The sequence below is a fragment of the Columba livia genome, chromosome 5, assembly GCF_036013475.1.
Source record: "Columba livia isolate bColLiv1 breed racing homer chromosome 5, bColLiv1.pat.W.v2, whole genome shotgun sequence".
NCBI lineage: Eukaryota > Metazoa > Chordata > Aves > Columbiformes > Columbidae > Columba > Columba livia.
The window spans coordinates 53,413,535-53,439,445 of NC_088606.1; the positions used below are offsets into that span (position 1 = coordinate 53,413,535).

Sequence of the window (25,911 nt, forward strand, 5' to 3'; positions counted from 1 at the left end):
GCCCAACCCTTGGCTACCAGCTGAGGGCTGGGCCCAACTTGTGGCCAGCGTGAGGGCTGCTCAGGTGCTGGAAATATAAGAGAACAATACTGTCTGCTTAAGATGCTGCTTCTACCTGGTAAATTATGTGCCTTTTTTATCTTTATTAGACATTTCCCTTGGGCGTCAAGTTTGCACCACAGCTTCGCCTTAAGCCAGCTTCATCATAGTGATTTTACCTGTCTCATGTTTAGAGATATCACACCTGACTTCCAGAAAATTTTGGAGGCAACATGCAAGAACCAAGCAAACAAAAGGAAAAGGTGCTACTTTTGCACATTAATACTTTTCTTGTGGACACATCTTCTAGAAAAGCCCTATGCAGTGAAACACAGGGAACCCACACCTGGAAATGTTCAGAGTCAGGGTTCTGTTGGGAAGGCTTAAAGGGAGAGTTTAAGAGATTTGTAAGCTTTGTGCCAGACTTAGGACTGAGACAAATGTGTCCCCAGAACACAGAGCTCTCTCATTTTCCCTATGGCCCTTTTCTCCCTGAAAGAGATTTTTAGAGAGGAAGTATTATTCCAGCCCCAAAGAGATTGACTAGTACAAATAGAAGCTAATGTAACTAAACCTTGGAATTACTAAAAAAAGGTAAGTGAGACCCCAGTGCTAACAGCAATACAATTAGATGGTCGTCACATGGGACTGTTAACAATAGACGCTTTTCAAGAATAAATCCTTACACTTCCAAGAGATATGTCCTTTCAATCACTATCTCTTTTAAGAGGCTTCAAGATAAATGTGTGCAAAGCGAATTAATGGAGAACATAATGTAGTCACTTAAAATTCCTGATATTGATTCCATTTCATTAGCTGGCAAGCACTTTATGCTCCAGAGAGAGATTTTCCTGCTTCCTCAGGTATCTGATTAGAAGAACAAAAATAATGTTAAAGAATCTTCCCCTTAGAGCCTACCTCTAGATATATTTCCAGAACTATACTTTCATGTATTTCTTTTTTCAGTAGGATTATATAGAAATTTTAGTACTGAGAAGGGGATGTGATTAGTTTTTCTTGTAGCCCTGAAGCATTTCATTCGCCTGCTGGAAACACCGTCCATTAAACCTGTGCTGCAGTCCTCGTGTTCTTCAGAAAGAGTGGCAGAAAAAGCCAAAAGATGTGTCAGGACAGTATTTGCTGTGCCCAAATGAGCAATGGGTGTGTGCACATCAGTTTGTGTCTTTAAGGGCTGTAAGGGTTGGCTTCCTGTTTGTGGAAGTTGTTCCAGGACAAAGCTTGAGCCTTTTTGAGTCATGTTGGCCATTTTATGAGGGCTACAAGAGTACTGAGGCAAGGAGCTGGGCTTTAGCCAGAAAACAGCAAATCTGGCTTGCAGTACAACATGTAGGTGCAATCCAGCTTTTCTGCCCACCCAGCTGAAAACAAGGATGCACTGGCATCATTCGCCATGGCTATATGACTGCTCCAGCACTCAGGGTACCTCAAGCACCTCGGTATCTTTATCCAGCACAATGCTGTAGCATGTAGATATAGCCTCAGCTTTCACTGAAGTCATAATGGGTCTCTCATACAGAGCAGATGAGCAAAAAAATCAAGACAACTGAAAAACATGTCCCTGACCAGAGAAAATCACTAAGGTCTACAGGTAACTTAAAGGCCTAATAAGAAAGGATATACTGTTCAAGAAGATTTGGGGTATATTGAGAAAAAATTTTTTTCTCTCCCTGAACTATTGCAAAATCCACACAAATTTTCAAAGTGTTTTGCTGATTTTCAGTTTGCATTTTTTGCTGAACAAGATTCAACCACTTCTACTACTGACTAGAATGGAAATGACAGAGTAACTACAGGAAATTGCTTCTTTCTGCTGCTCTCCACAGCAAGTGGTTTAAACACTCAGAAATCAGCACATTGTTCAGAAATGGAAATCATCCAAGAAATGAAGGAAGTACAATATGCCTTAAAAGACTAAATCCGCTCCAATATTTTCAAAAAGGCATGCAGTACTTGAGTTCATAACTCCCACTAGCACCAGGGACAGTCACAACACCACGGTACAGGTCTTTAAGACCAAAATTTCTGAGATGTGATTTCACTAAGCTTTAAGCAGCGTTGCCTTGCAAGAGCTTACAGCCTTCTGGGAGTATACATGAGAAAGCAAACAAACAAAAACGACCAGAAAAATAACTGAGTAATGAAGGCAATGTGTAAGCGAAATGTAAGAAGAAATAAAAGTATTATTTGCATTCATTGCCTAGAAATGTGGCCACAATCAAGGTGATCAAGTTCTAGGCTTTTAAAGAATGGATAATCTGAGTTCTTTTAAATTAAATTCACTGCTAGTATGAACTGTAACTATATATACAGACATTTTTACAGGGAAAAACTGATTAAGTTGAACTCTTTTTCTAAGTACCTAAGGATAAGAATAAACACTTGGAGTGAACTACAGGCAACTGTAGTCAATGGTGTAATTGCCACAGTCAGTGCATAGTGACCCAGATCTTCACAGTGTAGTTAATGCTGTTTTACAAAGGGCACCAGTGAAGGGTACAATGATTTGCCCTCTGGAAATGCTCGCTCTCCACTGACTATTCGAAGATTCCTACTAAACAGCAGTCTAACTAAAGTCAAATTAAAAAGTCCCTCAGCTAGCCTGACAAGGTAAAATAACTTCTGTAGAGTTAAAATTTGCCTGGAAGGCTTTTCTGACATGGCATTTTAGATTTGTTTTCACTGAAATAAAGATCATTTTATTATTTACTTCAATGGGAGAACATTCTCATCAATACAAAAACTTTCAAGAATGTTATGGTCATTATATTAAAGGGTAAAATCAATGATCTTTAAGGGTGAGGTATCAGAAAGAGAGCTGAGCTTCCTCCAGTGATTAATTTGGTCTGAAACAAACCATACTAAAAGATATCATCTTGGATCCTAAGGCCTTTATGCAGAGGTTCATCAGATTTCATATTTCCCCAAGAAAACCCTGGTTAACTGAAGGGGCTTAAAGCAGCTCCTCAAAAGGGGAGCACTCAGAAACTAGTTTGATTGCCTTTTTTTTACCAGCAAGACACCAGACAACACTGCCCGGCACCTTATTGCACAGAGCGACAGCCAACTGAGAAGAAGCCAGGTATGTGACCTAACTTTATATTTCAATTGGAAAATCATCCTTTTTATGCCAACGGCTTCGTTACCATCCTAAAAACAATCACAGAAAAGAGATAAAGCTAGCTTTTCACTTGACACACTGAAAAAAAAAGGATAAAAACTTCATTCTTACCCCAGTGTTGACACACACACATACATAAAAATTCAGCCCTAAAACAGTAATCTGAGAAGAGATAAGGACTGGCCAGGTATTCCTGACAGGGTATTGGTAGAGTTTTTCCCTCTTCCCCATCCTACCTGCTCTAGGACATTCCCCCACAGCCAGCTCTTCAATGCTGACCAAGGCACCGAGAATCAGTGGTAAAACCTCCTTGGCAGGGTCCTCTCTTTCCTGAGTGGCTGGTATCCCAGTTGCAGTCTCAGGATTGCCATGAACTGGGACCAGCTATCCTTGCATTCCCTCCGTAGACTGCACAGAGCCACGGAGCACACATCGCCATGCTAGGGTTGAGATTGCGGTTTGCCAAAATGAAGTTTGTAAACTACAGCACTGCCAAATATCATCTAATAAAAATAATTCTAGTGTGAGGCCAGAGAAGAGGGTTGCCAGTTTAAAACTCAAGACTTCTTCAAAGCGAAGGGAATATGAGGTGAAAATAAGCTAAAAATCAAGCTCCAAAAATATTAGTGCCCCCGGGCATGTCCAGAAACAACTAAAGAGTGAATTGTCTTTTGTTTGATGGAAGAGAAGGGCTCTGTTGCCCAAACTAAAACCAATTGAACTCCATTTCTCTGAATTTACTACATTGCAGGCTTTATCTATGTCTGGCATAAATCCTGAAGTCGTTGGAAATCATTTCAGTTTATAGTGAGTTTATAAGAGCTTTTGCAAAACGCTTGCAGTAGACACAAATTTGCATGTTTGGATCTTCACTGGGACCAATATCAGAGCGCGAGAGAGTGGTCTGTTCCCTCTGTGGACACACCAGGAAACCACAAGGCAAAAAATTGGTGTATGAGAGCTGATGTTTGACATTCTTAGGCCAGAAGCCAACCTGGCAAGCATAGCACCTGCAAAGCTCTTACAGAAATTGTTTAAATTATACCGTAGTGGTTGCTAAGGGTTTTGTAATCCTATCCTCCGGAAATCAGTAACCTATTTCTTCTCAGCTTCTGGCAGAGCACACACTTCTCTTGTTAATAAAGCAAAGCATCTCCAAGGAATTCACAGTAACTGGAAAAAAAGTCTAAAGTAAAGTAGTAATTTAATTTGCAAAGCTCCCGATAAAGGTATTTTACTTTGGGATACAACTGGACCCTCTTCCATGAGGCAAACATGAACAAGACAACACACTTAACCATGAACAAGGTGTTCATGAACTTCTTTGACAGCAGAGCCAAGGCCATGCAGAAGTGTGCTCCCAACTTGCAGCACGTTGTCCTGTCCCAAAGTTCAAAACCTTTGGCCCTCCTGCTCCTTTTGCAAGGTGTGCTGGCACCCGGGGCAGCCCTGCTGCCAGTGACCGTGCCCTCCAAAGCGGAGCCTGGTTCTGATCTCACATCTGCTGAGGCACTCGGGAAGGCAGCAGCTGGGCACACCAGAATGCCAGAAACCCCAGATCCAACTCTACTCTCAACAGCCCCAGCGAGCTACCTCCTTGAAATCTCTAGTAATGTACACATAATAGATCCCAGCAAAATACTGCCTATCATAATTTAAAATAACTGCTTCTGCTGATGGTCACAACAGGGAGCAATGAGCAGGTGTATGGAAAATAAGCAAGAAACCTAATGGGCCTGAAACATGGTAAAACCTCTTCCAGGGAAGCTCCTCCAGTCTGTTAAGTGGATTTTGACTCCATATTCAAAATCCCTTAATTTACATTAATACTAATCTTACTAAAATTCATGCTTGGTCATGTTGAACTCTGCTAATGTTAAAGAGACATTTTTTTTTTCACGTTAGGTCCTCAGTCCTTCGGCAGTTCTGAACTCCAAGACTTCAGCTTTCTGTACTTAACTCTACAAGGCGATTATGAAATACTTGGAAAAATGTTAGTTGTTTTATGCCAGAACAAATGAAGGTCACATTACCTAGCTATGAAGAGCTAACTTGTTATTAAATGTACTTGTGTGTCAGAAGCAGGATCCAGACATAAGTGCAGACATCTTTCACGATAAAATTAATAATATAAATCTAACATTCATTTTAATGTTATAAATTATGCATACAGTAATTTTCTTAAGGCCAGAAAAGATCACTGTGATTACAGTCTGGCTTCTTGTTTGGAACAAGGCAGAAGATGTCACTGAACTCACTCATACATATGTATTTTCTATTTTAAAGAACATACATCGTCTTGATTTAGCAGTTGCAAGTGATGAAGAGGCCACAACAAGCACTGGTAAGTTGTTCCAGTGATTGATTAACCACTTTCATGTAAAGATTATGTTTATCTGCTTATCCTCTGCTCGCAGTGCTGACTGCCAGACAGCAGAGCCTCTGACATGCAGTCGTCTCTGATAAGAGGTCCCCGCAGCAGGACGCAGTGCTGGGCAGAGACAGCTGGGATAAGTCAAGTGCAAACAGCGGCACAGCCTCTAGGCACTGCTCCCCACCTGAGTTAGTCTCATTGCAAGGCAGGCTCAACTAGCACAGGTTTGAGGCTGAGCTAAGGGACTTATGCTGCTTCTGGTACCCAGAAAAAGCCAAGGGGAAGCAGTTCAGGTGTCCCTGTGTGGCGTCCTCTCATGCTGCAGACACCCACAGGCTGCAGCCAGATGGCATAGGAAAGGAGCTCCTCCTGGCGCATCATCAGGACGCAAGATGGACAGTTTGTAAGCCACCCACTACTGTCCTTCCCAAACCGCAGCCTGTGGTAAGAAGACTCCAAAAACCAGCTGCACCCAACTTCCCTCCTTGTGCTTCCCTTGCCTGGTTCAAATGCCTGAGGAGACTCCCTCCTCCCCCTCCTCTTACATTCACAGCACAAAGATGTGGCCACACAGAAACAGAGTTTGCTTCCTGCGCCCACCGCCAGCCAAGCCAGACAGCCCTGGCCCAGCAACCATCTTCTGTTTCGTGCCGCCTCTGACCCACATGTCATCTGCTGCCAGTGTCAGCAGCGCTTCTGCTGCTTCCTTCCAGGTCACTGCCCTGGCTTGAAAAGCGTATTCCCTCCACCTCCAAAACCTTGACACAGTCTGATTTAAAGCAGCCACTGTAGCGTCTGCTGCTGGCAGCCTGACCCTCAGCTGACAGCCACATGAACATGTTTGCAGTAACAACAAAAGCTCAGGTACCTTCCCTCTCACCACTCAAGAACATTACAACAGCCACTGGAAAAAAGCCTTTTCCTTCTCATTTCTGCTGCTCACAGAACATCTACTCTCTGCCCATCCTCACTGTTGCCCAAATGGACTTCTCTATTGAAAGCAAATCAACTTCAGGTAGTTACTGAAGGAGTAAAAGAAGAGACAGATTTGGTTAGATCAATCTGATTGCTGCTTTGAAGCTGCTTAGACATGTCAAAACTCCTAATGAAGTCTAGCTAATATTTAGCAGATTATAACAGGTCTGTTTCCAGCCAAGCATTTCTAGAGGAATATTTCTCTGCAGAACCTTTCAACAGAAGAACCTCCTGACATCTCATTGCTCGTAAGGGTCTGAATAGACTCGGCCTAACTCTTTTGTGTTGCACCTGGCTGATCTTTGTGCATGCAAAACCACTCAGCCTCTCTCCAGAGGGGTGCCATTTCCCCCCTCACCCCAGAGATTTTGGGGATGTGGTCCAGCAGATGCAGGGTGGGCCAAGATCAGTATATGGGACTCTCCCTGAAGGTACAAAAACTTGTCTTCAGTCATTTCAGCTCTGGCAATGCACAGATAAATCTTATTCTGCATCCATCCATGGCCATGACAGAAATGGCTTTTCCAGAAGCAGCTGATGAACTTGGCAGACTGCATCCTGCTGCACCAAGAGGGGCAGAGGGAAAAGCAAATCCCTGGCTGGCAGAGCAAGGAGCATCAAAGCAGAAAACTGCCATGAATCCTGTCAGTGATTTTTTGATGGAGGACCCAGGGCCAAATTGGACAGGATTGCCTCTGCCTTCCACTGCAGGTTGAGCAGTATGTCACACCTCCAGATTGGTAATATATTCTCAGCAACTGGACCTTGATCAGAATTCCCCTCTCCTTTTCATGGGAAAGTGCTGTAACATCTCACCAGAAACACTTCCTTTCACAGTTGGAATAAGATATATAGAGTTACTCTTGAGGATTTGTTATTTGTCATTAGGGAAATGAGGAAAAAAATACAGTTTTTACATATATTGTCAGATACAAAATGTATTTTGTTTCTTATGAGAAGGCAACAGACAATCCATATTTAATGCTACATCATTTCAATTATAAAGCCCTACATTATTTTCCTGTAATTTTGTTCAAGAAAATTGGTTAAAGTTCCAAATTGCCTGATTTTCTGCTGCAGGAAAATGGTAATTTCTCAGCAAGTACTATGTGTTTACTTACAGTTGAATGAAGCTTGAATGGCACTTGCCTTTGTAAGCGGCCAATGAATGTCACTGATACCTGCCCATGGGGCTGGTTCCCTGCTGGGTGGTGAACTCGGCTGCTTTTGGTGCACCCCACCGAATGGTGCGAGGCATAATTCTGCCCCAAAGTCTGAGATTACTTTTTTTCAAAGGTTTAGCTATTGGTCTTATTTTGCAAGTCTTCCAGGAATGACAACCTCTCTCAAAGGTGACTCTGGGGGACTGTGAACACTTGGGAAGTCCAAGCATACTCATACTAATCAAGACATCCAACCACCCCATCCAAGCTACAGCCTTCCCCTCAGTGCAGACACTTGTCATAATGTGCTTGCCTTCAAGAGCTGTACCTCTCTGTTGAATGTTGCTGGAAAGTTCATACTACACAAAAAAAACAGAATCACAGAATGGTTAAGGTTGGAAGAGACCTCTGGAGGTCATCCAGAGCCCTACTCTGTACCATGCCATTGTCCTACAAGCAGCTGGACAGTCCCCACAGCTGTTGACAAAGGAAGCTCTGCACCATCCACCTTCTCTGCACTTTGGCATGATCCTACAGGCACCTGAGGGTTCCGTCAGCTGTGGACAAAGGGAGCTTTACACCACTGACCTTCGTCTGTGTGAAACAACTCAAAATAAATTTTATGATTCATGAACCCATTGGCTGGTGTGTGCTGCCTTTTTTGGGAAACCTTTTGGGGCTCTGCCTTCACATAAGGATTGCATAAACCTCAACTTCTCAGGAAACTGGGCTAAAAAATACTCAAAGCATATTAAGTATCCTATCTAAGATTAGTCTCTGCAGGCAGGGATATGTAAACCAAATGTGTGCTCTAAAGGAAAGAGCAGGTCCTTCAGCAGTGTAACTGAACCCAGTTTATGAGCTCATGAGAATCTCTTTCACATCTAGACTTCAAACCTCTGATGGGCTCTCTAGGACACAGGAATGGACAAATCTTTGGTTTGGCATCAGAAGGGACAGACCCGTAGCACAGCAGCAAAACTGAAGGACTTGATTTGATTTATAGGCACCAACTGTCAAACCCTATAATAATTAATTTCATTAACAGGGCTGAGATCAGTCCTGAGATCTCCTTACCAAAAAAGTGTCAGAAAAACCCTCAAGTGAACCAGCAGAAAATGCTTTCATTATGCATCTGCAACACCTAGACTGAAAAATATTTTGCTACCATGCTGGCAGGACTGCTAATGTCACAAGGGCAGCTGAACCACTCGCTACATGAGTGAAATGAGCTTTCTTACAAGACAAGAAAATGCAATGTGCTGTGAAGTTGCGTGTGAGCACCTGTGCTTTTAAGGTTAAGGAACACAATGCATGACAGCCAGATGACCTACATTTACAGCTGAAGACGTAAAGTGAACCCACAGGGAGTTGTGTCTAACCTACAAACACAGAAGGAGTGCTAGTCAAATGGACCATGTCTTTTAAAAATATAAAATAAGCAGTAGCAGCAGCATAGGGACAGGCTTTTCCTGCTGCCATGCGTAAAAAGCAAACCAGTACAATACAGCACAACAGAGCCACTGCTGGCCTGGGAAATACATCTCAGAGTAACTCCTCCCTCCTCAATGTGCAGTGCTGCAGGGAGGGAAGCACACTGCTGGTATGTGGAGGCAGACAAAGTGAGCAGAAAGTGAGTTGGCTGCATGGGCAGAGCTGGACAAACCAGGTCCTGGGGGCCCACCACATGCAGTAATGCTGCGGCAAAGCCAGTGCTGCTGTGCCTCCACTGCCACCAAGCCCATGGCATCAAAGCTCACACAAGTAGCAACACAGCCAGAAACGCAGCTCGCCTCGTGAGCATGGATAACCTTCCAAAAAACATGGCGATAAACAGCGCATTGTAGGTATGTTAGGCCATAAAAAGAGGAGAGAACAAGACAGAGGCAAAGCCTTTCCCAGGCGCATTGGTGGTAATCACATCATCATAAGGAGAGAATCACACACATGGGACCAGATTTTTAACCCCCACCAAACAAAGTAGTTCTGTTGAGATCAGCGCAGTGCTGCTTTGCACTGAATGAGGATGTTCCTGTTGGCATAAATCAGCCTTTAGAAGAACAGCCTCCTGGTTAGTCCTACCCCAAATACATTGACTTTTCTTGAACAGAGCCCTCCCTGTCCCTCTGTGGAGCTGCATGGTCATATGACAGATAAAGAGCACACGAGGTCTTTTTCTACTACTACAGTAGAAATAGAAAGATGGAAAAGATAAATGGAAAATTACTACAAAATGAAACCACATATCCTAAGCCTGCCTACTAAAGACAAACTATAAGTCTTAATTAATCCACCTTGCCTATAGCTAAATTACATCACACCAACACTTCATTGCTGGCAAGCATGAGTGAGTGACAGCTCTATACTTTGGAATTTTATGAGACTAAACCAGAGCAAGGAAAGTAGCTCTGTTGGGGTCAGTAAAAGTACACAAATAACCACAGCAGGAAATGATCATTAATAAAGCCTGGGTGGAAGGACATCTCCTAGATTACTCAGTGTTACTTCCCTTTTAATTTTATTTTTTCAGAAACCTAACTCCCTTTTTTCAAAACTTCACCCAGACAAGACAATTCCTGGGCCCGGCTGGTGTGTTTTTGCGGCATTTGGAGAAAGCCTGAAAGGCAGCTGTTAAACCAATGCAAATGCCTGATGCAGATGCAATAACCTCTCAGCGGCCAGTGCAGCTTATCTGTAGTCTGAAGTGGGGACTAAGTGCTGAGACACAGCCGCCTGCCCGACCTGAGACTCACAGCTTGTGTTGGTGCGAGTTGCTGCAGTGAGTGTCTATATATATATCACAGACTTGACTGGGTCAAATTTGTTACCTTCACTCTCATGCAGAAATCACCATCCATACAGGGTCTTCATGGCATTTCTGTGATACTCTGATGAAAAGTGTGATGTCCACATATTGGTGTCAATGTAAGACATAAACTTGAAAACAAATCAGTCATGTTTTTATGTATCATATTTTTGTTCCTCCAACCAGGCAGAGCCTTGTACCACAAAGAAAGAGATAAGAAATTGACTAAATGTTTCATTTTTCATATTAATGTCCACCATATTAAATAAGGGCAAGAAGAATGAGGTTTGGTTTGCAGCACAGGCAGTAATATTTAATATAAAAACCTAATAATCTGTGATGGAATGTCTTGAGGACATTCCTGTTTCTGGCATGGATTCTGGAAGAAGGAATAATAATTCAAGTGCTTACTGTTTGTCTCCTGACACAAGTGCAGTTTCCCCCATCCTTAGTTTCAAACATAATCATCTACATTGCAAAGGTTGAAGCATTTACATATTACTGTCCCTGACAATTTTATCCATTGAGCAAGTCACTTCCAAATTTTACTCCTACAGATAATATTTCAGCAAGTTCACAATAAGCAATGCTTTGTAGCCAAAGTTAAGCATTTTTTACTTCTGGTAAAAAAAAAGAAAAACAAACAACTTTGTATTCATTCAAGGAAGATGGACTAGAAGATATTTCAAAGGTCTTTCCATGATTCAACAGCATAAGCCCCTATCTAAACCACTTTAAAAAATTAGAAAGTCAGTGGCTTTAAAGCCACCTTGGACAACTTCAGGCATTTCACTCTGATCTTAAACTACAGCAATTTACGTTGACCTGAGGAGGTGACAGACCACACAGTTTGAAACACCCTGTCAGACATCATTTTTTCTAACTGCCATCTCCTCTAAGAACAGAGGTGGTGACCAGCATACATTCCACATGGCAAATTACATACTCCCTTAAACATGCACTGGTCATCTGGATTTATGAAACACGGCAGAACTCTCTAAAGGGAAACCAAAAAACAAGTATATAATCCCTCTGTAGTCTAATTACAGACATGTAATTGTAGAAAATTACAGACATGTAATATCAGATAGAACATTTTCCTCAAAAATCCCTCCTAAAAAGTCAGCTGAAAGGAAAAAACAGGTATGTTGGGGAAGCATTATATATATTAACACTAGAGTACTGGCTGAAAGTTCACAACACTCTTGTTTTCACAGTGTTTTAAGTCCCTTATATTTGAGTTCCATGAAGCAGTAACTTAAATGATCATGCAATCTTTTAATGTTTTTCCTCCCCCCACTTTAGTTCCATATGTGGAGAAAGATTTTTTTCAATTTTGTGCCTTGTACTAACACTCCACATGAGAGCTTATTTTAGCCTAGATTCCCACAAATTGCCACATTTTAGTGGTTCCTTCATCAAAGGAGCAATACCCATCTGGACACACTTAGCCAGCCACATTTCATCACACACACGAAATGATGCATGGTACGGAAATGCACCATCTGCCTGGGGTTTTAAGCTATCATGTTGTACCCATCATTTGCAAAAGGTTAAGGGGACACAAATCTTTGCCTGTATGGAGCAATGGGTGAGTTTGTGCAGTTTGGTCATTTGCTACTGTCAGTTCAGAAGTTCAAACTACTCTAAGGGGGCTGACAGTGTTGCAGCACATTACAAGTGGTCGTAGGTTGCTGTCTTACTGATAAAGCTTTCCCAAAGCGAGACCAGTTGGCTTTCTCCCCTCTCCTTCTCCCCGCATCTCCGTGCCTCAGAACGATCACATGAAAACTATGAAGGAGGAAACCTCTTGTGCTCAGGGAAACAGAAGAGTACATACAGGCACGCTTTGTAAACACATAAGATTGCATTAAATATATGAGTCTTGTAAAATCTGTATAATTTTTTGGTAGAAACATCCCAGGAAGGTCCCAGTCACTGGCTGCCTACTCAGATCAAAGTAGCTACAAGAGCTACACTGTAAGGGAGGACACAAGCTGCTCTGGAGAGATCCTGTCACCCATCCATCTGTTGTGACAGTGGGTGTAGAAAACACCCACTAAAACTAGTTGTCGCCTAGCTCCTGTTTTCTCCCCAACAGCAATGCTCTGAATATAATAATGAGCAAACTTCAGCAAGCTTTGCTCTCCAAGATGGTATTTCCATGGAGATATTCCGGAACGTCTCCAGTTGGTGTCCTGGCTATGGATTTTAGTTTTGCTTCTAAAAGGTATGATAAATACTGTGATTAAAAGCAAATAGGTTGTCTTTATTTCAAGGTATGCAGAGCAGGGGAGGAAGGTTGGGTTGGGGTTGTTTTTTGTGATGCATATTTCTCTCACACAAAGAAATTCTGATTTTGCTTTGCTTTCTAAACAAAGCCCCCTTCTCTGGATAGTTTTCATCTGTCCCTGCATGTCAGGCATCCTGGAATCTGGATTGTGTGCCATGGAAAAACCATCCCTACACATTCTGTGAAAGAATTAAATTTGCTGGTGGGGCAAAATCCTTCCTGGTTTTACTCCATTTTATTTGGAATATGAAGAAGTTGCTGACCCTGCTGCTGTGGTCCATGTGGCATGCACCAAGCCTTCAGACTGGAAAACTCTGAGCTACCTCAGGTACCTTCTCCTGGTAGTATCCGTTTTCTCACTCAGACAATCTTCTGCTCAGAAAGCCCAGATTAAATGTTACGTTTTGTATTCCTTGAAAATAAATGCCTTACTGTTGCAGAAGCTGCAGAGCATGTGATCAAAGGATGCCATATGGGCCATTTATTAACAATGAAAAATGAAAGCACCATTTGCCAGGCTGTAATTAAAACTGAAGAACAATATTCCAGTTTCCATTTCCATTGTTGATCTGGCTATTTGTATCACAGAGCATAAACAGTTTCTTGCCTTATTACTCCTAGCATGAATTCACAGCACGTCAGGTTTACGAATGGGGATTGGTAGTAAATATTTCATATTATGGTGCAATAATATGCTGATATATATGTAAGGACATTGCCTGCCAGCCTCCTACTTACATACATGTTAATAGGATTATGTTTATATACATATAGAGAAAAATAAATTCACATCCAAACTAAAACAAAACCAACCAAGACAAAAATTAAATAATTGCAGTCAGTTCATGTGTCATTTTGAATTTCAAGCACTTTACAATACTACTGTAATTTGCAAGTCCACATTCTTAATCACCTTATTGTAAAAGCATTACACAAAAGCTATTTTAACCATCAAAAAACAAATCAATTATTTTGCACCTTGTGCTGGTTTTACTGAGATTGAGTTAATTTCCTTCTTCTTCTTTTCAGTAGCTAGCACAGTCTTTTGTTTTGGATTTAGTATGATAATAATATGATAACAGCCTTTTTTCCTGGGATAGAGATAATGTTTTCCTTCCGGTTACTGGACTGTTTTGGAGTTACTGAGGTTTTGGCTGTTGCCCAGGAGACCAAGGACTTTCTCAACTTCCCAGCTGCAGGTGCAAATAGCAGCTGGGAGGGTGACCAGCAGGACAGCACCTAGACTGCCCTTATCTTTTATCTACTCCAAGAAAAATGAGAGATCAGGATCCTGGCACATTTACAAGGTTGGGGGAGGCAACTAAGGTGCAGAGCACCACAGCAGACGACTGACAGCAGAACAGCCAAAATCTGCCACTCTGTTTTGAGGCTGGCTGCAGCCATGGCCTTCACACTTCTACAAGCTGTGGGGCAGGCCAGGAAAGAGCAACGCATCCAATGTGACCTGTCCTTCTCCCCTGCCCTGCCACAAGGCCCTGAGCCACCCTCGCTCCCAGGGACTCCTGACAGAGGCCACCAGCACAGCGCAGGCACAAGGAATGGATATCCATTCCATGGCTGCTTGAAGTGAGGCCACCTTTACCTTTGGCTTGACAGTGACAGAAGTCACCAGCACTTTAACTGTTGTGGCACCTAGAGTTATTGCAAATGCTCAAAAAATAAATGAGCAGCCTGCATTTAGCTTTTGCATGATTGCTGTCTGGCAGAAGCACACCAGCAGCATGCTGGCAACAGGGTATCAAGGAGCCCTCTGGAGACTCAAGAGGACCATGCATTCTCCTCCAGGTATGCTGCATCCTGCTTAGCGCTAAAGAACCATTTCTACCACAGGTTGCTTTCAAATCCTTCTAATTTAAACCTAAACTAGCAGAATTCACATCTTCATAGACAGTTTCCTTCCCTTTTCCTTCATTTTTAGTATAAATACAACAGCCACAGCTTGCACCTTCACAGATGCATGCCTGACATTCAGAGAAATAAATTTTCCAGGAAGGTGAACAGGTACCAAGCCGGTATGTCAATTCTACGTTTTCCACATATATTAAACACAAATCTTAACCTGAAACAAGCCCTAATTGAAACTCCACAACAAAATCACAGGAAATCACAAACACATCTCTAAAACTAGATGATTGCATTCTGCAGAAGTCTCACCTTCCATATAATGGCAGTGCCTGTGGTTTCTAGAGGGGATGTTTGAAATCAAATGAGTATGAATGTCAGCTTCCCATGGCTCCCTTGGAAGCCTCAGCCAGTGAGAATGGGAGCAGGAGCAGAGCAGAAACACAGGAGCAAGCAAAAAAGTAGTTTTGACTATTTACAAGGCCAACAAAACGAACGTTTAGAAGACACACCACCAAAGTTTGTCAGTGGTACCTGGCACAATTGCACCGAAGTCATACTAAAATACATTTGCCACATAATTTCTCATTAAGATAAAGCCTTATTTCACTCTTATAACCGCAACCAAAAACAGAGCTATATGACTTCCTATACTGCCATTGCCCTTGTCATGAGAGCCAGTTCAACAAGGTCATTTCCTCCTGCAGCTGAAATACTGCCAGGAATTGCACCAAATGAGGCCACCCATCCTCCCTACTTGGAAATAATGGGGAAACTCTTCCCTACAACTACAGCATGTCTTTCCTCCACCTGGAAAACGTGGCCCTCCTACTCTGACCTCTTCCCGTAGCTCTCAAAACATAACAGCGCCGCAGCTTGGAAAGGCAGCTGTAGTGCAAGTGATTTTAAGAGGCTATAGCCAGCACAATTCCATCTATTTCTGGCTCCTTAAGCAACCCATTGCATCCCAGGGCAGCATGGTACTGCAAAGCTCTTCCAGCCAAGGCAAGTCATGAAGCTGTTCAGGTTCCCCCATGGTGCTCAGGAAGAACAAAGAAAAGCATCCTTGCCATCAAAACAGTTGTACTAAGCACAGCCCAAGAGTACAGAAAGTTCTAGCTCACTAAGTGTTTGTGGACTGTGTATAACATTACTCATCTTAAATTTAATAATTTGTCTTAGTCCTGAAGATGTTATATTGTCCCCACACTATGCTCAGTGGGGATGTTTGCAGGAAACACTGCCACCCCACTTCCTCCCCCACCTCTCCTAACAAAGAATGATTAAATATTAGAGAGAGGTGTTTTGAACAAGTACCATGATAAAAGGTTGTTTCCCAGTGCTGTCAAAAGTCACATTTTCCGACTCCACCTGGCTATTAGGGGCACTGCAGGTTGTTAGAGTGAGACTTAAAATATTTGGTAGTACTTCTGAAGTAGCAGATAGGCTGTGCTCTCAGGATTAGCTACATCTTTAAATATTACATAGCTGCTGCAGTCGAAAAAGCTGCATTTCTTCAATCTCTTCTAGTGCTGAGAGTCAACTATCAATTCCTTAGGTAGCAATAGTTTTGGAAGCTCTTCCAGAAATGTTCATCTGGAGAGCTGTTTCCAACTGATGTAGGTGCAATGCAGTAGGCTGCCACTTTGAGCATCACACATTTTGGGGTTACATTAAAAAATGTTAGCTTCCTTAGCTCTGCTCTATTTTTGCTCTGTTGCAAAGCACAACTTGCAAAACAATCCATAGCATCAAACTTCAGTGAAGTTATCCTTAAAAATAAAGGGAAAGATTAAACAGCAATTATCAGAAGACTTGAGCAAATACTAGCAAGCAGCTCTGGTATTTTGAGTTTCCACTAGCAAAAGAATAAAGCTGAAAAAAACATTTTAAGATCAACATCTCGCAGCTGTATGTATTTTGTTCTCTCATGGCAAAAAGCTTAAATCAATGTCTTGCAGCACAGGAAATAATCAGAAGAGGAGACAAATGCAGTGATTCAACTTAGGTCATTGCAACAGTTAACTGAGCATTTTGTGACAGCAAGCAATTTACCAAGTACATTTTCACAAAACTAAGCAGCAAATGAGACGCAATCCGCCAGAGCTGCACATTTAATTGTGTCAGCAATTCAATTATAAAGCACTTTATACATACATATGTGTGTATACGGACCTATCTTTATATACTTACTGTGCAGCAAGGCATGGGTGTTACGTTGGTCTCAAAACAATTGGTTTACAGCCTCAGGCAGAGCAACCTTCCTCTCACTCTCATCTTGGGCAAGTCAGTGTTTCTGGAAGGTGGCCAGGCAAGATCAGATTCATCAGCCAATAAAATTGTCTAAAGCTGCCGTTCCACAGGAGACTGTTCCTCCGGCTGCAGGCTCAGGAGCAGCCAATAAAGAAGAAAATCAGCATCAGAGTGAAGGCGATACTAAGGGTCTGCTCTCCAAAAATCCAGCTTCCCCCTGCCTGTGCTGCCGTATGCAGTCATCCTGCATGAAAAACAACTTGCACTTGACTTGCTTGGCTAAAATAGATGCACAGCTATTCTGAACACTGACAAGGGTAAAGAAATCAGTCAAGCAGTTGCCTCATGTGCTGGGAAGCAATATAGCAAAATCCAGAGCCATGAATTCCCACTGCTGGTGTGGGTATCGCATCAGACCTAGCTTTGCAGAGGGTGGTGGGAATCACTGCTCAAACAACTCAGCATTCACTTGAGGACAGAGGTGTTGTTCGTGGCAGGTAGTGTGGAGACCACTGAAATATTACCTCTATTTTATCTTCCAGAGCTGGACCTGCTGTAGTGGCTGTGTGATGCTGTCCTGTCCTTGGACCCACGTGCTCATCCTGGACTCCACTGACATGTGCAAGAGCCCTTGATTTCACCCTGCCAGTCCTACAGCAGCAGCAAAATATCCCAGCATGGAACAAAACTTCGCAGAGGTGGCAGTCAGAGGTGGCTGACATCCAGGGAACTGTGGGTCTTGTCTTTACTAAGAAAACAAAAAACAAGTCAGTCTTAGTATGCGTTAGCTAACCTACAGCAACTCTTAAAGATGACCAGTTTTGCATGTTATCAGGTCAGGAATGGCCTTAGGAGGTCTTTACTTCAAAATTAACACTAGGAGGAAGACCAGGACTATATGTCATCTGTCTGAAAATGCATATTTTGACAGTAGATGACCCATTTTGCTATGAAATGGCACAGGTGGCCTCTGCACACTGTTTTGCTCCCTTGCTGGCATTTACCTCTCCTAACTTCTTTGAGGTAAAAGCTGTTTGGACTCGTTTCCACAGAAGTTTTGCATCAATGTGCTTAATCTGCAAAGCTGATGCACCACCCAGTCTGAGGGCAGACCAGGCCAAGGCTCACGTTTCCAGCAAGATTTATTCCCGTCTCCTGACACAAGTGTAAAGCAAATACCATCCAGATGTCACCAGTAACATTACATACTCTCAACTGCATGTATTAGAGGACAAAGATGTCTGTAGTGCAGACAACCTCTTGGAAAGTTAAGACTTTGCAAAAAGCTACACTGTGTATTGAAATGAAAGGTTTCTTAATAAAAATGAAATAGCAAACAGTAAGGAAAAAAGGGTTGTATTAGCATAGGGTCAGAAGACTGTCATTAAAAATAACCACTTTTCCTTTCATGTGCCATTGCCTTTAATCTCCTGGTTTGATATGAATGTATTTTTACTTATTTATGCGAGACAGTGCTACCTCTGCTCTCTTTAGATGGTGATTCTACAGCTCTTTGGTGGACCACAACCAAAAGACGTTACCCCCAGAGCTCTGAAGGCTGTGTTACACTAGAGCTGGAAAAGAGGCTCCTAGAGAGCCACAGTGCTAAAATCAGGCAGCACAGACGCACAGCCTAGCTGAATTCAACAGCCTGGACTTTGTACTCTGATCTTAGAAAGCTACATGTGCAAGCATTTATGATCTCAGTTTTCCTTTGATGTAAATTGGCACAGACCCACGCCAATTCACACAGGCTTTCTTCCAGCTGGGAATCTTCTGGTATCTTTGGAAAAAGTGAAGTTTTATCTGAAGCAACTGTACGCTGCCATATTGCCCATTCAATGGCAGCGCTGGGCAGGGAGCACACACCACCCTGAAGGCAATTACATGCTGGGTGCTCCCTCAGAGGGGGTCTCGGTGCTGTGGAAAGAGGCTTGTTGAGTAGCAGCTTAGCAAAACAGTGTCCTGGCTGCAAAGAGGAGCAGGACATATCCTTACTGTAAGTTGTTGTCTTAAGGAAACTAAAGGAAACATGACAAGCAAGTGAGGAGCCCCCACGCCTTTAGGAAAAAGAGCACAAGGTCAGCAGCAGGCCAGGGCCCACACCAGAGGTATACGAATGAGGGGGACACCAAGCAGGTTACCACAGCAGCCTGCCTCCAGGAACTTCTTCATTTTCATATAGCCAATAAATCAATTGGCCAGGCAGCTGTGCTGATCTCCCATCCCACTGGCAAGCACTGGGTTGATTTATGTGGCAAGTTACATTGAGCTAGAAACACAGTAAATACCTACCTTTCTCCTCCTGCGTATTTGGAGTGTGGTCAAACTGCACAGAGAGCTGCAAACACGGGATTTGGTTTATCATTCATCATGAACTTCGTTGCACTGTTTAAATGCAGTAATGGAGACCATTTTCTAAGCTGCTTTCTTCACATATTTGAGGTGGTTTTGGCTCTAATTAATTTGGAACAGGGCAGGGAGTTCAGAAATTTTCCTTTCCTCTCTCACATCCCCGTGTCCCACTTTACTTTTAAAGTGGTAAGGCACATCTAGATCAAGGTACAAGGAGGAGAAGGGAAAGAAAAAAATCTAACTAAATTAGAGTTGGCTGACAGGGCAGTTCATCATCACAATCATGTGCTCAAAGCTTTTCAGAAACCATAACATGAATGGCCATGCAAATCAGTGAGTCACTGCAAAAGCTGAGGGGGAAAAACTCTACCAAAAAAACCAAACCAAAACAAAAGAAGCAGAACTCTGCTCACCTGCAGAACCTGCTCACTGAGGAGTTTCCGTAGCATGCTTACGCTTTGCCTGGCCATAGCCCATTTTTATTCTGTGTAGTGCATTTATCCTTAGGATGGCTTTGTGAAGTAGGACATTACTTCTGGGAAAGTTACGTTACTTTCTTGCTACTGGGGTAGCCCAGCAGCACGCAGGAAGCCTCCGGCACTTCAAGGAATTGAAGGCATATCTTTGTAGTCACAGCTAAGGCTTTTCAAACTGCACTGGGCTTCTCTGTAACAAAAGATCAAGAGCTGCTTCCCTCTTCCCCATCCCTTCCAGCACGTGAATATACAGCTTCATCAGCATGTCCTCAGTGAAGGGCTTGTGCAATCTTAGCCCTTTAACAGCAATGCCCTGCATCTGCATATTTCATGGGCCCAGTATTTGCATGTTTTTTAAAAGATGTATTTTTAATTACATAGATGACCTCTAATGTTCAAAGAGAACATACTGATTTTTGTGGGACAGCTGCCTTGTAGTCAACCTTTCATGCTTTCTTTGTGCACAAGTGACAGTGGGAAAGTTTCAGTCTTTCTAGCAAGGAATGATGAAAGAGCATGTGCAGGAAAAAAATTTAAAATAATTAGAAGAACTCAGACTGTTTTTTCTACACCTCATGTCTAAGCAGTCCTTGCTTGAGGTTACTATTCTGTCACCTCCAGAAACACAGAGAAATCCAAGTGCAGTCCCTAGGCAAGGAACTGCAATACATACCAGAAAACAGACATCAGTCCTAGAGGAAAGTAAGAGAAAACTATTTCCCTGTGTATTGTTTACACCTGTGAGAAGCAGGATACCCTCTCTTGGAGCAGGCACACCCAGCAGCTCTTGCTTTAAGGAGCGAGGCTGCTTTGGGGTGGGCAGAGCCTGGAAGGAATGACAACATCGAAAGACGGGTGTTTCAGTAAGCCTGTGTGTGAAGGGTGCAGCAACGGTGGGAAAGGCTTAGTGCTCAGCTCCTGGTGGCTTCACACAATCCTACTCCAGGTGCAGCCCAGGATGAACAGAAGGGGTGAAGCCAGCTCTGTCAAAGCTGGGGTTTTGTGTTGCTATACCAGCTGTCTGTAATAAACACCTTCTGTGTATGGTGTCCTGTGATCTATCATGACAAACGCCAGCTTATATGTTAACACAGGAAAGGAGACCTTAAGTGATTCACAGTGAAAAAAAAAAAGTCACACTGCTCAGAACTCCCAATTCAGATGAAGCAACTTTGCAAGTCTAATAATGCAGCTTTTGGCCTTTAGTGTTATTTAGAGGAAAACCAAATTTGAACAGACTTGCCAGGTTTGTTTAAACAAAGGAAAGGACTAGATTTTTATTTACACACACACACACCCCTTAAATCAGTTTGACACTGCAGTACAGAATTAATGACCTCTGGTTGGCAGTCTCATTACCATCTGTAACAAATGGAGCATCTAAAACCTTAAATAATTTATATTGTAACAGCAAACACAGTTTGGAAGGAAGAAGGCATTTGGGGAAACTGGGATCAGAAAAGGCTGGAGTGAGTCAACACGGGCCTTTCGGTTTCCATGGAATTATGAGCATTATCCTATCCGCCTTAACTTCAATCAAACTGCAGCCCAAACAACCAGGCTGACTCTCAGCACGGGAAATATTGCATCAGATTATCAAATAGGAAAGCCGAGCACTAAGCAAGGAGGGAGATCTCCCAGGCAGGGAGTGTGCTGGCCTGGGACACAGCAGGAACCCAATTTATTTTCCAGTTCACTTGCTGATTCCTGTCCTACCCTGGGCAGAACCCCTAACCGTGAGGGGGAGGAAAACTGTATAAATAAATGAAAAACTTTAACAAACAGCTGTTCTGGCATAAATATCTAGTCACATCTAATTTTATGCTCGTTGAAACAAACTTTACCCATGCTTCCTCTGCTGCGCTTGGACTAATTTATCATGCATTATGTATGCTACCCTGTCTCAGTGTTTAAATTATTCATTAATCCCTCCATCTTCACCCCCTTCCCCTTGCACAAGGATCAGTCTGCACAATTCATCACCCCAAACCCTTCATCCCCTCCAGGGTATGAGCCTGGGGCCTGGTGCAGCTGTGGGCTTTGGGAACTTCAGCCACAGAAACCCAAATCCAGCCTGATTACCACCCGGTCTGGTTCAGACATCGGGCAGGTGAAGAAGCGCTGTGCTAGCGCAGGAGGCTGCTGCAGGGGAATGTCTGCATCCCTGTAGGCTCCCCGACAATCCTCCTGCCCCTTCAGCAGATGCTGTGGGCTGGGGAGAGCCGCGTGTACTCCTAAAAAGTGCGGTGGCGCAGCCACCTACATGTGCCCCGGACCCCGCGGTGCGAGGGTGGAACAACCTCCCCTCAGCCCCGCCCGCCCCGCTGAGGGAGCTCTCGCCTGGGATGGGACTCTGTGTTTCCATCAGCAACATCTTCATTTCTACCTTGAGGGACGTGTCTGAGTGAGGCGGTCCTACACGCTGGGTGACACAAGAGAAGGTCCACACCAGGTGTTGGTTCCCGGGTTTGGCAGCGAGGGCGGCCGCTGTGAGGAGCGGGACAGCCGGTTCCAGCCGGTTCCACACGGCTGCGCCACCGGGCACCGCCCGGCCGGGCAGGGGAGCTGGGGGCTCCTCGGGTAAACGTTCTCCAGAGAGAGCCCTGTGCCACCCAGGCAGCGAGGAGCGAGGGGAATGGTGTGCGGAACAGCCCCGCCGGAGGGGAGGAGGGAGGGGGCAGCTCGGGCCAGCGGAGCCGGGATCCCCCTCCCGCCGCCCGGGCTGTGTGGAGGCGGGAGCGCGGGAAGGACCGTTGTGGCGGGAGCGCGGGAGGGACCGTTGTGGCGGCCCCGGCCCCGCTGCGCTCACCCTGCGCCTCCCGGGCGGCGGCGCTGGGGGGGAAAGGAGCTGAGGTGAGCCTGGGGTGAAGCGGTGCGTGTGTGTTTTAATTTGTCTTTATTTAGGGAAAATTAATGTATTGTGGACTAAAATAGGTTTTGAGAGTGAGAAACAGAGCCATTTTGCCCATGGCAGTAATTGGTAGGCAGTCTCCCTGTCTTTATTTCAGCCCGCAGGATTTTTACCTCCTCTTCTCCCCAGTCCAGTTGGAGAAAGTGGTGAGAGAGAGGGGGTCTCCAGCCAGCCAAGGTCAACCCGTTGCATGTAATTATTTATCAAAGTATAAGCGTTGCACTCGTTCTTTTCTCTCCTGCTAGCTTTATGATTGTCTCTCTGCTATTTATTCTTCTTTAGATTTGCTGTACTTGTTTCTGTGGTCAGTTTTCCTGTGTGTTTCACTCTCCTGAGTCCACTTTGGTTTCTCCACATCTTCGTGCCTCCAGGTGTGTTCCCTCAGGGTCACAGGTACATATTCCACAGGAGAACCACCTCTGCGATTAGCCCACTGTTTTCACCGTGCTCTTATGTATAAAACCATGGAATAAGGTACTGCTGTGTACAGCACAATGGCTTTTTCTGTGAGCCGTTATCTTAAAAGCTGTTCTCAACTGCTGGTGCCACGGGAGTCCTGCTTATCTCATGTATGTGCTCAGTAGGATCGTGCATGGGAGCCATGAAGAAAACCTTTGGTGCCAGTCTTGTCCTTCCAAGTCAGCTCTCCAGTATGCAAGTCCATAGGCCCAGCCAAACTGAGGAAAAGAAAGAAATTATTACTGGCTTCTGTAGTTTAAGTACCAGATACCATTGCTTGTGTTTTATTCCAGCCCCCATTTCCAAACAGCCATAAACAGATTTTTGTTAAAACCCCCTTTCTCCTCCTTTTAGTAACAGTGGTGTGTTGCAGTGTAGAGAGGTATAAATCTGCTGTGACCGCTGTTCTGCTGGCCCGGAGCCCTCACCTGCGCTGTGCTGCAAGTTCAGTTAGCACAGAACACCTCAGTCAGCATCACCAGCACATGCATCAAGTATAATGTGCTTTTTTTAACTTTTAAGGCTTCCCCTCCAGCTTGCATAACATTATACAGCTGATCTCTTAATTTCCTACATGCAAAAATCGAGCTCTTTGTTCTGAAACCACACAGCTTTCATCTGCTGCCAAAGGGGAATCCATCTGGGCGCTGCAACTTCCACCCTTTGAAATGAGTCCTCCCCACACCCGGTACGGGCAGCAGGCCTGCTGCCACACTCAGGGTGCTGCCTGGGTTTGGTTTGCCAGCAGAGCTGCTCCTAAACCCTTCCTGGGAGCTAAACCAGCCAGCTTCCAGGGCAGGGAGATTTGCCCGGGTGAAGCAAGACTCTAATCATCACCATGGTTTCTCTTTGCTTTCTGCCTTTGCTGTGAAGTTACTTAGGAGTAGTTGGCATTTCAGTTAACTGGATGAGTTATTCTGGGTTTTCCCACCCTTCGCAGCCCTGTTGCGTCTCCTGGATTCTGTGCCGTGGATCTGCTTGGCTCCTCCTGGGAACTGGCCTGTGATGGGCAGATAGAGCCCTGCCAGTCCTTTGCAAGGCTGGCAAGGCACTACAGTGAAGCGCTGCTCTCATCACTGCAACTTTTTGGGCTGGCTCCTCAGCTGATTTTGCGTAGCAAGAAGCAGATCTAGAAGCCAGGCACATCCTCAGATGACTGATCTACCCCAAATGTTTCTTACTCCACCCATGGCCTTTAGCACCCACAAGGTCCCCCAGCCTGACCACCTGCTGCCTGCGACTTTGCACAGCTCTGACTCCCACCTTACGTTTCGGTTTCATTGCTGAGGTTATTTTGCTGTAATTAGTCAATTCCCTGATATGCAAACACTGAGCCATCCCGAGGCTGTCACTTCAGAAGACTTTTGTCAGATTTGTCACCAATAATTAAACAGTCTCCACCCAAGCAGACTGCGCTTTTGATCAAGAATATACAGTTTGCTCCTGACTGTGGGCCAAGGAAAGCCATGATTTGATCGCAGCGCTGGCAGATGTCCTGGTGAGCAGGGGAAGCTCGCTTTGTCATGCTTAGCAGCTCCTGCCTTTCAATCATGGGAAATCATAATTTGACTATTAGCATGTAAGAATTTTCCTTACATGCCAGCAGAGTTAAAAGGCCTCTGTCAGCTTAGAGCGTGATGCCTTCCCTACGGAGGCTGATGAGAGACTCCACGCTAATCTCACCCTGCTGTTTGCCTGCTGGTTTCTGGTACAGTCCCAGGTTTTTACGATGTTATATTAGTTGTTATGGAATTATTTAACTATGTGGAAATTCTTTATTTTTTCCCTTCTGTGTTGCATGAAACAAGAAGAAGCACCACAGCCTCACTTCTGCAAACATTTGCGCTGTACACCTGCAGCGAAACATGTAGGTTTTCCCCATCACAGCCCCTCGGCTCCGGCACAGCAAGAACGCATTCTGCTTCTCCCAATGCACAGGAAAGCAGTTCAGCCCCACAGTGCAGTTGCTGGTGAAGATGTCAGTTCATTTTGCCAGTCTTTTTCGTGGTATTTCATAGGAGGCTGTGTGTCTTTGTTAATGATACCAGCAGTCATTGTCCGGGCTTTGAACCACCCACTAATTCCTCTGATTTTAATCTCCCTCCACCCATTTTCCAGAAAGAAACTACTTGTGGACATTTTGCAACACTGCCTTCAAGAGCCTCAGAAAAATTTTGTATCGAAGAAGTCCAGAAAATGGTAGCAAGTGCTGCTTATTAGAGTGACCATGTTCACCACACTGCTGTCTTTCACCTCACTCAGCTGCTGGTTATATTTATCTCCTGCCTCGGGTCACGTCATTGATTGCAAACTCTCATCAGGAGATGGCCCTTCACTCCTCAGCAGCTCTGTCTGCAGCCCAGAAAGCAGCCAGCTTGACTCCCCTAGAGCCATCCTCCCTTTTGCAAAATTAAAATAAATAGCGAAGTCCCTGAAATTTGAAATGTTCACTGAGTGGAAGACCAATTCTGGGAAAAATTGCAGTGTTGCGCAGTGAGAGCATCCTCTGCAGACAACGGTGCTGGTGGTTGTGTTTTCACATAGGTTCTGGCTCTACCTAGTAAAAGCACTTACAACACATTGATCACTTCATGTAGTAAATTGCCGCTACAATCATTTTTCATCTGGAACCACCTGGCTACATTCTATAGAATAGAATTAATACTTCCATGTACCTCTAATGTAATTTCAGGTCAGTGACTTTGAGAGCACCTTAAAGCTCCGGTTTGGTAACAACATTTTGTTTTCCTCAGACCGACTTGTAAAATTTCAGCCTACCCATCCATGCAAACTTACTTATTGGAA

At 44.1% G+C, this 25,911-nt stretch overlaps 1 protein-coding gene across 1 annotated transcript in view; it reads right to left on the bottom strand.

Moving 5' to 3' along the window:
- The window catches only part of OSBPL5 (oxysterol binding protein like 5), a 187,661-nt gene extending 165,380 nt beyond the window's left edge, over positions 1 to 22,281 (bottom strand). Inside the window, exons 1-2 of the mRNA XM_065065193.1 lie at positions 22,123 to 22,281; positions 16,846 to 17,653 (exon numbers count right to left, since the gene is read on the bottom strand). Of these exons, the coding sequence (XP_064921265.1) occupies positions 16,846 to 16,860 (15 nt within the window). The 5' untranslated portion in view covers positions 16,861 to 17,653; positions 22,123 to 22,281. The remainder of the gene's footprint in view (positions 1 to 16,845; positions 17,654 to 22,122) is intronic.
- Between the last annotated feature and the right edge of the window lie 3,630 nt (positions 22,282 to 25,911).